At 40.1% G+C, this 16626-nt stretch overlaps 2 protein-coding genes across 3 annotated transcripts; one reads left to right on the top strand and one right to left on the bottom strand.

Annotated features, from left to right (window-relative positions):
* Positions 1 to 1040: 1040 nt before the first annotated feature.
* Positions 1041 to 11082, bottom strand: TDP2 (tyrosyl-DNA phosphodiesterase 2). The gene is made up of 7 exons (XM_070940660.1): positions 10727 to 11082; positions 10065 to 10147; positions 8690 to 8863; positions 5768 to 5859; positions 4672 to 4790; positions 2727 to 2897; positions 1041 to 1628 (listed from the first exon to the last, which is right to left on the bottom strand). Exons 1-7 carry the CDS (start codon positions 10925 to 10927, stop codon positions 1347 to 1349), a joined length of 1122 nt encoding a protein of 373 aa, XP_070796761.1. The 5' UTR covers positions 10928 to 11082; the 3' UTR covers positions 1041 to 1346.
* ACOT13 (acyl-CoA thioesterase 13) lies at positions 11043 to 16482 on the top strand. Of its 2 annotated transcripts, XM_070940662.1 has the most exons (4): positions 11043 to 11101; positions 11260 to 11470; positions 14136 to 14320; positions 15493 to 16482. In XM_070940662.1, the coding sequence occupies exons 2-4, from the start codon at positions 11387 to 11389 to the stop codon at positions 15653 to 15655; spliced, it is 432 nt and encodes a 143-aa protein (XP_070796763.1). In that variant the 5' UTR covers positions 11043 to 11101; positions 11260 to 11386; the 3' UTR covers positions 15656 to 16482. The 2 variants fall into 2 exon arrangements, with proteins under 2 accessions (XP_070796763.1, XP_070796762.1); XM_070940661.1 differs by lacking the exon at positions 11043 to 11101 and having other exon boundaries at positions 11168 to 11470.
* The last annotated feature ends 144 nt before the right edge of the window (positions 16483 to 16626 follow it).

Here is a 16626-nt window from a genome sequence, read left to right as displayed (position 1 = left end):
AGAGGACACTTGCCTTGTGCGCGAAGCTCCACTCATGTAAGTGGAGCTTCGCACACCAGCACAAACGCCCTCTGCTCAAGCACCCTCCACTCACATAAGTGGAGCTTCGTGCGAGCACAAGGGCCCACGGCTCCTATGAGCGGAGCTTCATGCATGCATGTGCATGCTTGCCCATTGCTCGCACAGCCTGGTTTGAAACCTGGTTTGTACTGTGGGTTGGGACCTCTGTATTAACCCATACAGCGTGGCTGTAGTATTATTTATCTTTTTATTATCTTTAGTTCCGCCTTTTATTTGCATTATTGTTTTTGTTGTTATACTCTGTTGTTTCGCAACTACACTGCTTCTGTACTTCTTTGTGTGTCTAACCCCACTTGGCCAAATAAAGCATTCCATTCCATTCCATTCCATTCCATTGTAATATGCAATTGAATATTTCTTTCATATCCATCTAATGGTTAGGCTAGGAAATAAGGTACTAAGCTTCTGTATAGCAGGACATCTCATTAGCAGCAGAGGTTAAAGGGAATATTGGCTAATCAGAGAGCTGAAAATGTTGATAATACAGTTAACAGTGGAGCCATAAGTTCTACTAATCAAAGCTTCAGCTTGAAAAAAGGAATACGAGAAGAGCCCTATTCTTTTGCAACACAGCCCTTGCTCATATTAGGTCTCTCCCCTTCAGTGTCCGTCCCACCTTTTCGCCATGAACAAAACTATTGTCTCTTCTTTTGGCCCCATTCCTTATCATCTCCTGGAAAAATTATGTCATGCAGAAGATGCTTCCGTGACTTTTGATTTTCCTCCATTAGAAAGCTCAGAGAACAAATAAGCAGCAGTAGGACCATGAAAAGTTAGGGGCTGGGCACTCAAAGAAAAGGGCAGTGAAGAACAAGTCTGAGTGTTCACTAATAGCAACCCTTGATTCTTGGGAAGAACTAGGAATTAGAGGATATTCCAGTAATGCATTAATAGTCCTGAAATTATAGTCTATCTTTTTCTTCCTGAATTTCAACTACTAGAACATAGTGTCATTAAAGTGGACTAACAAGGATTCTTTATTAAAAACAAATTATGTATTTAGTAAACTATTCTAACTTTTGAATAATATACACAACATAAAATAATTTCTCTCTCTCTCACACACACACGAATTAACTAAAATGTCTTCTGCATTGCATGAGACCTTAATATTTTAAATGGAATGTTTCACTTTTGCTAAGCAAGAATTCCCCAAACAAGTAAAATGAACTGCTTAGTTTACATGATTGTGAATAAAAATTAACATCAGAACTGGTTTAAAATTTTGAAGAACATAAAAATCACAACAGTGAAATGTTTTCTTCTTATAATATCACATCAAAATTGCAAAACAGTCCCCAATGATCACTAGGAAATCTGCCACAATCTAGTTTTTCCACACCAATCAAATCCAAACTCTGAGGAATAATCTGTCCACCATCTGTTGCACCTCGGAAAAACAGACGATCAAATCGACTTTTGCACTTGTATCTTACATTCAAGTTACTGTTTTGGTATGTATCCCATGTGTACTGGCAATGTTCAGGCTTGCCCAAGAACTCCCAAATATCCAAAACATTGTTAGGTAAGCCACCTATTTTAGCAACCTGATAAAGATAAGAGCAGAAAGTGATAAGAGAACAGTAAACATAATAATTATGTTGCTTGCAAGTTTGAATTAGGTTTTCCACTGATATGCTGCACAAGGCTTTCTTCCTAAAGTTGTGCACAGTGGTTTCTTCCCAAGACCTGGGGAAGATGGCCTTATGTGCAGTGTGGGATTCAAGTAATTTAACAACCGGTTCTCTGCCCTAATGATTTCTTCCAAAAACCAGTTTGCCAAACTGCTCAGAAAGTTAACAACTGGTTCTCCCGAAGTGGTGCGAACTGGCTGAATCCCACCACTGCTTATGTGTCCAGAGCAGGTATCACCCGTAAGGAGTAAGAGCAAAAATATGGTACAGGTCAGCTGGGGTTGCAGGTCATCCAGGGGCTGAGTTGCTGGGCTGGGACAAGAGCAGCAGGCTGGGGCTGCAAGGACTCCCTGGGGCAGCTGGGGTTTTTTGCTGCACTGTTGAGGCTCCCTTGGGCAGATGCAGCTTCATGCTGCACTGCTGGGCTGCAGCTTCACACCACACTGCTGGGATGGCTAGGGCTCTTGGGACAGTTGAGATTTGAGCCATGCTGCTGGGCTGCAGTTTTGCACCATGCTGCTGATGCTTCCTGGAGCGGCTGGTGTTTCCCAGGATAGTTGCAGCTTTGTGCTGAACCGCACTAATGGGCCTTTGGGCCTTTCTGCTGTATTGCATCTTAGGAGTTTCTTGCAGCCCCGGAGTGATGTAGTTCTGGGGCTGCTGTTGTACAGGGCAGTCAAAAGGGCAGAGATGGGAAGGGATAGTTGGGCAGTAGTGAAGAGGAGGCAGTCCCTTACCCTAAACAGAGGCTCGAGACTGGGAGGGACGTAAATTGGAATGGCTTAGACTGAAGTGGGCCCTCAACTAACTGGTGGAATTCGGTTAACAACAGCAACAGGGATTGCCATTACTAAGCATTGCAGTCATGTGACACTGGACTTTCTAACCACACTGCTTAGTGATGGATGTTCTTTCCCAACTTGTATCTTAAGGACTACCTATAGATACCAGGAAAGAAGATGCAAAAAAGGATCGGGGATGGGGGGCGGGGGGACATTTGTCCTAGCTTACCTCTTTGTCTCTTAAATTTGTATCACCTCCAAAAATCACAGAACTTGACTCAGGTACCTCTGCTATTTTGGCAAGTACCAGTTTCAACTGTTTTAAACGCTCTTCACTATGATCCTTAGTACTCTCCAAGTGGGAAGTCATAAGGCACAGGTCATTGCCAGAAATGTTTACCTGATTAAAAAAAAAAACCAACAATATGCAAAGCATGAAAAAAATAAACTTTGTTTACATTACTCAGCTCTCCCATTTTTGATCATCACAAAAACGAAGCCTTTTAAAGCTTGTAAATCCACCTACCCTTAATTTAAATGGAAAATAAATAGGAATGCAAGCTATAATTATTTCAGGTTATCAGTGATCTCCTACAATAATAAACTACCACCCCCACCCCCCTTAATAACACACACAGACCAAGTTCTATCAGGACTCCCATTTTTCCTGGGCAAGTCCCCGGAAGAAGCTGCCCTGGACTGGGACTCTCCTTCAATAGCTTTTTATCCCAGCAACAGCTCAACCCATGTTTGAGTGCTGTTCAAGATGAGTTCTCCAAGGTTCCTGTTTGCTCTCTTTCTCCGCCCAGCACCCCAATCACACTGTCTCATGGGCACCTGCTTCCAAGGAGGCTCGGCCTTGGATTCCTTGGTAAGCTCTGCCCACAAACTCCATCTTCTTGTATAATATGCCCGCTCATGGGCTGGAGCAGCATAGGGTTTTTTTTTTCTTAGCCCTTGACTTGAATTTTTAGGGACTAGATTTCTTTTGAGAATGCTTGCCAACAACTGAGGAAACAGCTTTTCCTCTTTCCTCGTAGTGCCTACCCTGCTCAGACATCCTCATAAGTAAACAAGATGTCTGTCTATTCCAAATACTATCCCATGAGGCAGCACTGATCCAAAGGGGAGATACTCCCCAATAGTTTTTTCCCCCTGTAGGCAGGGAATACCTATCGTGCCCAGAGATCCATTGGTCCAGTGGATGGTCTAGATCAAGGGTCTCCAACCTTGGCAATTTTAAGCCTAGAAGACTTCAACTCCCAGAATTCTGGGAGTTGAAGTCCTCTAGGCTTAAAGTTGCCAAGGTTGGAGACCCCTGCTCTAGGTCCTTCCACTTCTCAGCCCTACTGGGACTCACTAGTTTAACATTATATGCAAAACAATCAACTATGCTTGTGTTCTGCATTTCCTCTTATACTTGAAAATAGCTTAAAAATAAGTATCCCATTACTATCCTGCATACTTCGAAAAAAAACCAATGGACTGTGGATTAAAATGTCACTAAGATATAGTAACAGGTATATTAATCAATGGTGTTGATTGATGGGGTTCCCAACCACGTCCCAACTCTGCTTAGCTTTTCAGAGAGGCTTCACTTTCTTGCATAGAACTAGAATATGAAAAGAAGAAAAGAGTGCCTTGATTTTAGCAGGTCACCTTGGGAAACATTTGGAATTAGGTTGTGGCAGAAGGGTGGCAAAGTCAAATCCCTGTGCCTGAATCCTATACACTGCCCATTCATTAACCATGTGCAGGCCCAACAGTAATGAGCCCAACCCTCTCAAATATTTTCAAGTACAAGAAAAAATGTAAAACACAAGGATAGTTGACTACTTCGCATATAATGCTAAACTATAACACAGCTAATCTGTTTTAAACGTAGTTGTGAACACGACTAAATATTACAATAAGTGAAAATTTAGCTTTTAAATCCCCTTGTAATATTACAGAAAAGTTCTCATATTTTCTGATTTTCTCCAAATGTATGTATATTCTATATACAAAGAGCTAACATACAAAGCTAAATAGTGAAAATAAAATAACAGTTTAAAGTTAATAGTAAGAACACCCACTTCCTTCCCAACTAATGTCCCATTAACTTGCTTTTAAAAAGCTTTGACTTTAGGGTGCCAAACAATTTCCTCCATAAAGCTGAGGTAAAACTCACTTACATATACTGCTAATAAATTTCTCATCATAGAGGTTGTAGGAAAAGCTGTTATTTCATGTTTTAAAACTTTTACTCTTGATTTTTTTAGCATGACGGCGGTAAAATAACCATCCATATTACCTGGAGAGACAGATGGTCAAACATACCAAAAAAAAAAAAAAAAAAAGGAAAGGTCAACACCATGGCATTTCACTCAGAATTTCCATACAATAGAAGACACTAATCTTGAATCTGGAAGAATTTCAGACCAGTGGTGGGATTCAAATTTTTTTACTACCAGTTCTGTGAGCGGCTTGGTGGGCATGGCAAGGGAAGGATACTGTAAAATCTCCATTCCCTCCCCACTCCAGGGGAAGGTTACTGCAAAATCCCCATTCCCTCCCGATCAGCTGGGACTCAGGAGGCAGAGAACAGATGGGGGCGGGGCCAGTCAGAGGTGGTACTTACTGGTTCTCCGAACTACTCAAAATTTCCACTACCGGTTCTCCAGAACTGGTCAGAACCTGCTGAATACCACCTCTGGTATGCACCCATTATTTTCATTTCTCATTTTGAATTAACCCCATTAAACAAAGTTTCACTTTTTTTGGACCAAGGCTACACTTGGACTGTGCATGGGAAGCTGAAACCTGCAATCCCGAAGCTGTGCATGGAAAAGGAAGTACATTGGATTTAATTTATATTATTTAAGCACAATTAATCCAGTGATTTCCCATGCATTCAATAATTTCCAGTTTTAGTTATACACTCAACCTTTGGAGTATTCTGGAAACTTCCCACAAAGGTTTTAAGGGATTATATATGTCAAGATTAAGATTAACATGTTTTCCAGTCTCGGATAAATTGCAATTAGATAAAAACAAGAACTTCTGAAGTCCACATAGCCACACCAGATACATGAGGCTGAAATTCACTAACTCACGTTTATGCATTCTAACCAGAGTTTATCTCTTCCTAGGAAGCTAGTATAATCAACTTTCTGCGGCTCTATATAGTGACATTATACAGTATCATAAAAATATCATTATTTGCAGTTGCTGCATTAATTTGAGAGTGACTACTATAACTTTATACATTAAATTGATAATTTCATTTACCTGGAATAATTGTGTAACTGACTGCTCTCTTCTGGAGGTAAGTTAAATATACAGGAATAACCTCTTGTAAAAATACCACATCTGGGCTGTATCTAAATTAAAAAGAGGCATTTATAATGATACTTATTGTAACTGTAGGAAGAAAAGTGGTCACTTCAAGAAAGCATACAAAATTATGATGCGAGGAACTGAATGGAGAATACTTTGCAATTTTCCAAAGTCAATTTCTTCTAACCCCTTTTAAAATAACCAGTGCACCAATTCACACTTCCCAGATTTTTATTTAGGGTACTAAAAATTCTGGGTTGCTTGAGATGTGATGTGAAAACCTTGTGATGATTCTCACACAAAAGATATTTCTGAATGTTACTTAGGTATCAATAATGATGTTCAAGCATATGATAAAACTATATAATGTAAGCAAACCTCTGTCTCACAGAATTCCGCACCCCTGCAATGCAGCTATGAGTAGACATTTTTATTTCATTAATCATGAACTAGGTTTATCTATAAATCTTAAATCATTTTAATTTTTCTTATCTGAGGGACCGTCTCTTGCCGGTCACATCTACCCGACCCATCAGAGCGGGGAGGCAGGGAATGTTGCAGGTCCCATCCCAAAGGGAGATACACCTGGTGGGACCCAGAAGAAGGGTGGCTCCCTCTCTCTGGAACATCATTCAAGAGATTAGAAAGGCCCCCACTCTAATACTCTTCCGGAAGGCACTGAAGACCTGGTTCTGCCAGCGGGCCTAGGGAACCCAGAGCAGGATGGACCCCATTAAATGGCTCGTGTGATCTGCTGTCGCCGGGGTGGGGGGTGGAAGGTAAGGGGTGATTTTGTTATATTGTACTATATTTATTTGATTCTTTTTGTTAGTTTTTATTCTTTTAAACGTGGTCTTTTATTCTGTAAGCTGCCTTGAGTCGCCATGGGCGAATAGGTGGCAATATAAATTTAATAAATAAATAAATAAATAAATCCAGTTTCAAACTCATGCTTTGAAAGTAGCTTAATACATTACAATATTGCAACCTGATCTTACCCTCAGATTTCCATCAGATATTCAGATGCTTACAGATACATTCAACTAAACTGCTTAAATCTTAAACTCTGTGGGCATATCTGTGGGCATTTGATAGTGCTTACTTCTAACTCTGTGTGTGTGTGTGTGTGTGTGTGTGTACTGAATATATGTTGGATTGCATAAGATGCCTTTGATCAGTTTAAAGTGACTTAGAATAGAATAACAGAGTTGGAAGGGACCTTGCAGGTCATCTAGTCAACTTGCTAACTGCAACTGCATCTACTCAGAGAAAGCACTGCAATTCTTTAATAATCTTCTCAATGTATTTCTGCAGCATATTATAGATGAGATAGAGTAGGGTAGAATAGAATAGAATAGAATAGAATAGAATAGAATAGAATAGAATAGAATAGAATAGAATAGAATAGAATAGAATAGAATAGGAATATGGAAGGATCTTGGAGGTCTTCTAGTCCAGCCCCCTGTTCGGAGAACCTATACTATTTCAGATATGTGGCTGTCTAGTCTCTTCTTAAAAACCTCCAGTGATGGAGTGCCCATGATTTCTGAAGGTAAGCTATTCCACTGGTTAATTGTCTCACTGTTCGGAAGTTTCTCCTTAATTCCAGGTTGATTGGTTAGTTTTCAACCATTGTTTCTTGTCCTGCCCTCTGGTGCTTTGGAAAATAATTTGACCCTCTCTTCTTTGTGGCAGCCCCTCAAATACTGGAATACTGCTATCATGTCGCCCCCATTCTTCTTTTCTTTACACTAACGAAACCCAAATCCTACAGCTGTTCTTCATATGTTTTAGTCTCTAGGCCTTTGATCATCTTAGTTGCTCTTCTCTGAACTTTTTCCAAGGTCTCAACATCTTTTTTGTATTATGGTGACCAAAATTGGTAGCAATATTCCAGGTGTGGTCTTACTAGGGTTTTATAAAGCGGTACTTCACATGCTAACCTTAATACTTCAGATGCTAACTCGAATAGCCAAAATGACTTGGTGCTAGGTAACTTCAATATTTATCAACCCAGATCTCTAAATCATCATGCAATACCATCATCAAATACAGAAAATGGCTATAAGAAATAATGGGAGCCATCTGAGGGCTATCTTTGGAGTGGTGCGGTGGCCTGGAGAAGCTCTTGCCTCACAATCAGGAGGCTGTGAGTTCGATCCTAGGTAGAGGCAGATGTTTCTCTCTCTCTGGGCAGACTGAGAATATATCTGCTGAACAAAACTCCATATTGGCAACAGAAAGGGCATCCAGCCATTAAAACACTCTGCTAGTTCCATTCAGTTGCCCAGACTCCACCCCGCAAGGGATTATCAGGTCGTTAAATGAAGATGATGATCTGAGGACTGTCTTTGGCAGAAAATTTGCAATAGTAATTTTGATTTATGTCCTTTTAATTTGCTTGTGGCCTTCTCCAAAACATGCTTTAATGAGCATTCTAGAATTACTAAGATCATAAATATGAGACTGACTGAATAAAACAGGGAATTAGCACAAGTTTAAGATTAATGTTCCTGCTTTAGAAGCACAGTAACTTATCTCCAATTCATGCAAATTAAATATAATTATTTCTAACAGTGTCTAAATGAATAGTTGTATTTTACAGATACAAAGAAAGCATTTGGGCACCAGACAAAGTAACACACTTTTGCAGCTAAGTCTTAGACAACCTAAAACTTTTTGTTACTTATAGACTTACATGCACATATATTTTAGCACTGTATTACAAAAGAATTCAACTCTTATTAAAAAGTAGCTAGTACAAAACAAATGCATAATGTTCTCCAGAGCATGCTTGTTCTATAATTAATCTTGTTAAATCATTGGGGCTTATTTCCACTAGATGCCCATAGGATTACTGTGATAGATACTTACAAAGCTAGATAGGAACAGACTCCTCGTGCCCTTTCTTGCAGATTATTTGAATCCAGACCATCAATATTCCAAGTAATTAAAGAAAAAGTGCTGTCATCTTGTGGGCAGATGCCTGCAGCTTCCACTACTGCAGCAGCTACAGTATTGGTAGTCGAATGATCAGTTAGTTCAACACTGGAATGCACATACACAAATTAAGCATATTGCCTAAATAATTTTCTCAAGAACATTTACTTATCCACAGGCTTTAAAAAGTAATTTTAGAAAATTGCTATCTGCAATAGATCCAGTTTACTACATAGCATGCAGTGGTTGTTACCAAAACATTTACAATTTTTCACATCAGAATTCAGCCTTGAAGCTATGTGGCCATCAATTTCCCTCTGGTGCCCTAAGGTTTTAGCTTGGCATGTGAAACTATCAAGTGTGTCAAGTCAGTTGCCAAGCGTCTAAATTTTGAGCACATGAGCATGGGAATGCTGCAACGTTTGTGTGAAAAATGATCACAAGTCACTTTTTTCAGTGGTGTTGTTAACAGTCACTAAATGAATTGTTGTAAGTGGAGGACTATCTTATACATTAACTACATTATGTATGTTATATGCAGCCCAAGACAATTCCTCTTCACTCAATGCGGCTCATGCAAGTCAAAAGTTGGATGCCTGCATTTTAGATTATTCATACAATCTCTTGCCAATGCTATGACATCTGGTCAAATAGCTGTGAAATTCCAAACATCTCAAGTATATAATTTTGATTATAGTACTCCTATTTAAGATCTGTAGGGGATTCGCTACAAAGAGAAAAATCAGAACCCCATTAGACTTAGAGCAAAAAGTTGGTCACTGCTGTAAATCATACTGAACTAACTCCATGCAATAGCATACCATATATTTATTTTTGAAATCCACCATATTAGAATTTATGCACAATTTATGCATAAATACCAAATTCAGGCACAAAGAAAATGATTAGGCAGGATCTTCCAAGTCAGCAAACAGGGTTGTAGGTATGTCATTTTGCACGGGGAATAGTGTTCTGCTCCACAGAGCACCAAGTTTCATTTCTCTGTTGACTTTCAACCTCATTACTATAAACAGTGGCTGTAAAAAAAGATCCCTTAACAAATTTGAAAATGAGGAGAGAGTGAAAAGTCATTCTCTCTCTCATCCCAAATCGCCTCACAAAGTTGTGGTAAGGAAAATAGGAAGAGGAAGGTGTGTTGGATATGTTTGTCGCCTTGAGTTATTTGTAAAAATAATAAAGGTGAGATAATGGAAATAAAAGAAAAGGGATTAACATGGCTATATAATGGAGGGGAACGAAAGATTTTCCCTCCTTTTCTCCACAAAAAGCCTTCACATAAATAACTTACGGAGCCCCCATGGCGGGAACTGGATGGGACATCCCTTCGACATCTTGCTCAGGAGACGGGTCAAAGTATGAATTCAGCGCCTTCTACAAAAGAAAAATCAAAACCTGGTATAAGTAGTCCTCGATTTACGATCACAATTGAGGCCAAAATTTTTGTTGCTCAGGGCGAGAGCTCACAGTCTCCTGATTTCTAGGCCAGCACCTTAGTCGCTACACCAAACTGGTTCTCATTATAGGTGATCTTTGACTTACAACCACAACTGAGCTCCAAATTTCTGTGGCTAAGCGAGACAGTTGTTAAGGGAGTTTTACGACTTTTTTATTTTTTTTGCCACAGTTCTTAAATGAATCAGTGCAGTTGGTAAGTTAGTAGCCCGGTTGCTAAGTGAGTGGTGGCTTCCCCGTTGACTTTGCTAAATCAAAAGGTTGCAAAAGGTGATCCCATGACCCTGGAACATGCCAAACGGTCATAAATACGAACCCAGTTGCCAAGCATCTGAATTTTGATCACATGTTCATGGGGATGCGGCAAAGGGCGTAACTAGGAAAGAACGGTCCCAAGTCATATTTTTCAGTGCCGTTGTAACTTTGAACGGTCACTAAGCCAACGGTTGCAAGTCGAGGATTACCTGTATCGTGGTGAAGGCTAAGAACGGCACCTACCTGCATATCCCAGCCGTTCTCGGCCAGGTAGCGCTCAGCCGCGGCTGCGCCACTATTACTAATGGAGGCAAAATCCAAGCACAGGCGCTTCCGCTGCTCCTCCAAGTCTTCCCGCGGCCCTCCTTCCTCTGCCGATTCCACGCGCTCCTTCGCCTCGGAGGCCGCCTGCTCCGCCTCCCTGTCCGCACAGCCGCCCTCCATCTCTTGGAATAGTTGTTTAGCAAAGAAAACGACGCCAGGCCCACCAGCGTTTCCCCGGTCGAAGCGGAAAAAGGCTGCGCATGCGCCATCGAGGATCTGCGCCTCGGAGTTTCCTGTGGTTTTCCGAGCGTGGCGCGAGGCCGACGGAAGGCGGAGGTGCAAAGAGGCGGGCAGGTGATTCGAAAAAAGGGGCTGGAACGTTCGATGGGTGGAACGTTCCCCGGGAGCTGCTTTTGCACTGGGACTACCGCGGCTCAGAGGCGCGGAGGGAGGGGCGGGGTTTGCGATTCTGCCTATGCTAATCGTCTGTTCTTTTGGGAAACCGAACGTAGGCTTTTCTCAGGTGGCGCTGCTTACCTTCCTGGTACCGCCGCAATTTGAAGCCACTCGGAACTGCCTCTTTGGGGATCAGCGACCCGGCTAGCATTCTTGCTCTGAACGGATTCCACGTTTGATGCCATGGCTCGTTTCACCCTTCAAAGTGTTCGCGAGGTGATGAAAGCCGTGGTGGAGTCGCCCGGCTTCGATCGGGTGGCGAATAAGGTAATGAGGTGCTACCGTAGTTTCGTATTGCTGATTTTCCCGGGATGACCTTGAACAGGTCGAGCGAAAGGTTGCAGCAGCTACTGTAAATCCCGGCCTACTCCACTGCATGCTTTCAAGGTCGTTGGAGTAGAGCCGCATTAATCTTCTGTGCTAGCTAAAAATTAGTAAGACCCTTTTCAGACTAACAGGTTTTATTAAAAGGTAAACTAGAACTCACATCTTGAGACACAATGGAGTGGCTGGACTGATACAGAATTTAAATTCAGATGGGAGGAGAGGAGAAAACAGAATGGTCACCCAGATGACCTGTGACACAGCTGACAAGTACCTTATCCAATAACAATTATAATGTGTTAAAAGCCACTGTGTCCGCTGAGATAGCGGGAAATGTTTAAAATGATAATTTTATTAAAGGTTACAATTAAAAAGATAAACCAATGCAAACGGAAAATATAGAAGGTGAAAAAAAGAAAAAAATAGAGAAAAGAAAAGAAAAAAAAATAGAGACAAAAGAAATATATAAAGAAATGGCTTTCTCCTTCATTGCAACAAGTATAAACAATGTTCAGGGAAGCTTTTATCAGTCAAGATCTGAAATAGGAGAACTACACTGTCAACCTAGAGGTTAACTTTATTGAGTGGCTTAATTCATATGTGTATCAGTATACTACTAAAACTTGCTTTGTGTTTATGTCCCTATTTGTACCTTCAAGTTAGTGCAAAGGGTGCATTGTACAAAATTTGAATCAAGGTACATAAAGTGTAAAAAATCCAAGAATTGAAATGTCTAATGTTCAGATCAGTTTTATTTGCAAAGTTAAAGCCTCCCTATGGGTTACATGATTGTGATTTCCAAAGGTCCCTGTCAGTTTTCTGTAAAAAAGTTGGTAGTCACTCCTATTCCCACTTTTTTTTGTCTACCCGTGATTTGTCACTGAAGTTTGTCACTACAGTTACTGGTATTTTTCTATTTATGATGTATACACTTCTTAGATGATCAAGGACTATCTAGCCTTGGGCTAAAAAAATATATCAACCTAAAATTTAATGTTCATTCTGGTTGCATTAAACTTCATAGCCTTTCCCTCAAAGGATGACTCAGTGGGTCACAGGGTTGTCAAATTGGAATTTATAATGAAAGGATGAGGTCTTACAACTCCTATACAGTGAACTCTTTGGTTTAAACAAAGAGGGTTAAAAGTTGGACTTTAAAGTTGTTATTTCAGCTACTGTTCAAGAACCTTTGAGTTCCTAGTGGTTAATCTTTTGCAGGTAAGTTTTCATTCATTTCATTTTTTCACTTCTCATTTTTCCTTGTTACTTTTGGCATGGTGGAAAATTCCAAGTACCTGATTGTTTTTTAACTGAGTTTACAATACTGTTTATTTTTTGGGGGGAAAAAATGTCAGTGGACCTTTCAGATTTTCTCCAGTACATTGTACAAAGCACATCCTGTGTGAACTATAAAACATTTCTGCCAAGTGCTCTAAATTAGGATCACATTATAGTAGTCCATGAGAGGCAAATCAGCATTCAGATGAGTTCAGTGAAGTCTAGATTCTTATTGTACATATAGGGAATGCAAATCTCCTTCCCAAAGTTTGGCTGGAATTATAAAACAAGATTTGTTTTATAATTATAAGACAAGATTTGTTGATTTCACAGCTATAAGAGGCCAAACTTAAACTACCATATTTTTTGAAGTATAAGAAGCACTTTTCCCCCCCTAAAAGAGGGTGGAAATGTTGGTGTGTCTTATACACTGAATACAGCCATTTTTGGCCTCCCGAAGCCCCACCCCGCTCGTCCCATTTACGAAAAATGGGCTCATTTTTTGCAAAAACAGGGTATGCAGAGAGTTTGGGAGGCCTGCAGAGTACTCCTGGGGGATGGGGAGGGCAAAAATGCTCCCGTTTTTGCGAAAAACAGGCCCGTTTTTTGCCATAAGAAGCCCAACTTAAACTAAGTTCTAGGCCTAGGTTGCTATTATCTGCTATTACAAGTAGTCCTTGACTTACAGCTACCTGCCTTTTCTGTGATATGGATACAATGCATCAAAGGTTCCTTGCCTTTATTAAAGAGTTCTTATTTCACTATCTCACAGCATATTTCTAAGGGGGGGGGGCAAAGTTCATTGTGTCCATTTTTACATGACCTGTTTGTCTTATAAAGATTACATTGATTTTCCCCCACCTTTCTGTCCTGATCCCTTTAATTTAGGAACCATGGGGAAAGTGGGAGAATAATATATTAGGGGGGTTGTTTTTGTTTTAGTGCCCATACAGATTCTCTCTCTCTGCCTCCCCCTGTAAAGCAGTCAAAATATAAACATTTGTCATAGAAATGCAGCTTTTCATTAATTTCCTGCAACTGGGGCAAAAGGAGCTACCATCATCTATGCAAAAGAGAGTTAGCTTGGAAAAAACTTCCAAGAAGTACAAACTTATCCCCTGCCAATATTTATTCCCTGCCCAATATTTAAGTAAATTTGCTAATAAAGTAACCTAAAATTATTCAGGATGCGTGAGTGCTAATTGAAAGTGGAAGTAAAGTAGAATCTTTATTATTCTGCTCAATAGAAAGCCAGCATGTGCGTATAGGGTGCAGATAAAATTCATGTTGACATTATGGAACTAGATTTCTGTTTCTCTTCTCAACCCAGATGAAGGTTGTCTCTGCAAACCCTGGAAAAATTGTCTGTGAAATGAAAGTTGAAGAACAGCACACAAACAGAGGAGGAACTCTGCATGGGGGCCTGACAGCAACTTTAGTAGACCTTGTGTCAACAGCTGCATTAATGTATACTGAAAGAGGAGCACCCGGTGTTAGTGTGGACATGAATATTACGTAGGTATCAAACTTGGTGAAGTTTATTCCCATGCTTTTTTGCTTTTACCTGAGCCTTCATTCTGCATTGAACAGGGCAAATCCAAATTGTGTTAATTCCAAGAAAGCATCAGGCCAGTCCAATGCTGAGATACTACAAGCTGTGTAATTTTTTAAAACTTAACTGCTTAAATACTTTTTGGAAAACTAGACTTCTGTATCCAGATTCTTCAGAAGTTCTAAAAGGTAGTGAAACATTCATTAGTCATGTTTTTATTTTGAAGTACCCGAGCCATTATTTTAGCTTTATTTTGTGTTGTACTATTACTATGTAAGAAGTGAAACAAGAACTGATAGCAGATACATCTGCCTTGTATCAATCAGAGACTATTGTACTGTCTAAATCAGTATTCCATATTTACATATAGTAGCTCCAACTTCAGGTAGAACCTTTTCCTGATCATATTGGAGATTGGATGAGGTGAGTGGCGTGGTGGCCTAGAGGTTATGAGTTCAATTCTAGGTAGAGCAGAGTTTTCTCCCTCTGGGCACAAAGGGAAAATTATCTGCTGTGAGCTCCATGTAGGCATCAGGAAGGGCATCCAGCCAGTAAACACTCAGCTCCGTTCAGTCACCCCAACTCCACACCGATGCAAGGAATTACAGACTTCTTAAAAGAAAAAAAAAGTGGAAATTGGACGAGGACTTTACTCTTAAGTCTGCAGGCTTCTCCAAGCTTCCTGTTATATATTAACAGCCTACAATTCAAAGTCCTCAAACCTGTCACTCTGAGCAATATCCTTCTCATTGCATTCTTTTTTAATGTACATGTCATACAGAAAGATTTTTATATAAGCAAAATTTAGGGTGGTATCTATCATTCTGCTCTCCCCAAAACTGTGTTGAATAAGCATTACTAAAAGCGATGGATTGGGTCCCTCTGCAAATATCTCAGGTAAGCAGAAGAAAAGATATCCAACAATTTATTCAGTACTCCTTTTTGGCTTTTATTAAACAGTCAAAAAGTTGCTTAGGCAGGAAATTCAGTGGCTCTCTTTGAATCAGTCTGTTTCTTCTATCGCTCTGCCTCAGAATGCTTAGAGGATAGTTGTAAGGATGGAGTGAAGGAAGACAACAGCTCACATTGCCTTTCATTGTACATATAACAAATATTTTCCGCTTCTGTATTCTAGGTACATGTCATCAGCTAAGATTGGGGAAGAAATCCTGATCACTGCTGAGATTCTGAAGCAAGGAAAAACTCTGGGTTTTGCCACCGTGAATTTAACAGATAAGACAACAGGAAGATTGATAGCGCAAGGGAGGCACACCAAGCACTTGGGATACCAGTCATAAAAAAATAAAATAAAATCCTGAGAAGAATGCAAGATGGAGGAGTGTACCACTGCAAGTTTCAAAATTTAAGTGCAGCTATTGGGTAACGAAATAATATTACAGTGTTGAAATCTGTTGTTTAAGTTACATTGTTGGCCCAAGGTCAGATTTGTTGGTGTATAAATGTATGCACATGTCTGTACATGTATTTATATTTATGTACAAACGTGTCTAGGGTGGATGGATAAGATGACTTACTTGTTAATGGAACATACATGTAAGAAATTGTTTCTCCTGCTACGAAAAATAGTACAGTGGAGTTAATATAAGTGTGAACCTGGAAGCACTGAAGAAAAGATCAGAGAAAACAGGTTTTTCCTCCTGAAACTTAAAATTCCTTTTGAGTTTCAGTTGTGGGAGGGACAGATGATGGCAGCTTCTAAGCCACTCTTTCTCAACTTCCGCAACTTTTAAGCTTGGTTGGCTGGGGAATTGTAGGAGTTGAAGTCCACACAGCTGCAGGTTGCTGAGGTTGAGAAACATTGTTCTAAGCACTGGATTGAATCAAGAAGAGAAGCTGTTTTTCCCAGATGTAATTCTTCCCCTGCAGCTCTGGGAGGAACAAAACACTCAGGGAAGAGGTTTTCCATCTTTGGGAAGAGCATAAAAGGCAATGCTAGGAGCTACAAGGAGGTTTTCAAAAAAGTAACGTGACATTCAACCCATTATGTTTGCAGGGGCTCCAGATGCCTTTTGTATTGGTGCCTTTAAGCCATGGGGTTCACTTGAATGTATTTTTTTTTTAAATCCAGTGTTGAATGAGTGCCCACCTAATAAAACAAGGTGAAAGTCCAAAATCTTTTAAATGGCAATAGTCTTTCCAAAGGAATTTGTCTTGTTAAAAAATCCTGAGTGGCTGCTGCTATTCAGTAACATTTTGATTTAGAAAATTTTAATTTCAGTGTAAAATCATTTCTGCTATGCGTACCACA

This window comes from Pituophis catenifer, unplaced genomic scaffold (genome assembly GCF_029215685.1).
Source record: "Pituophis catenifer annectens isolate HBS135680 unplaced genomic scaffold, rPitCat1.0.hap2 SCAF_3, whole genome shotgun sequence".
Classification (NCBI taxonomy): Eukaryota; Metazoa; Chordata; class Lepidosauria; order Squamata; family Colubridae; genus Pituophis; species Pituophis catenifer.
Note: the sequence above shows the minus strand (reverse complement) of the source record. Positions and strands in the feature narration are given on the sequence as shown.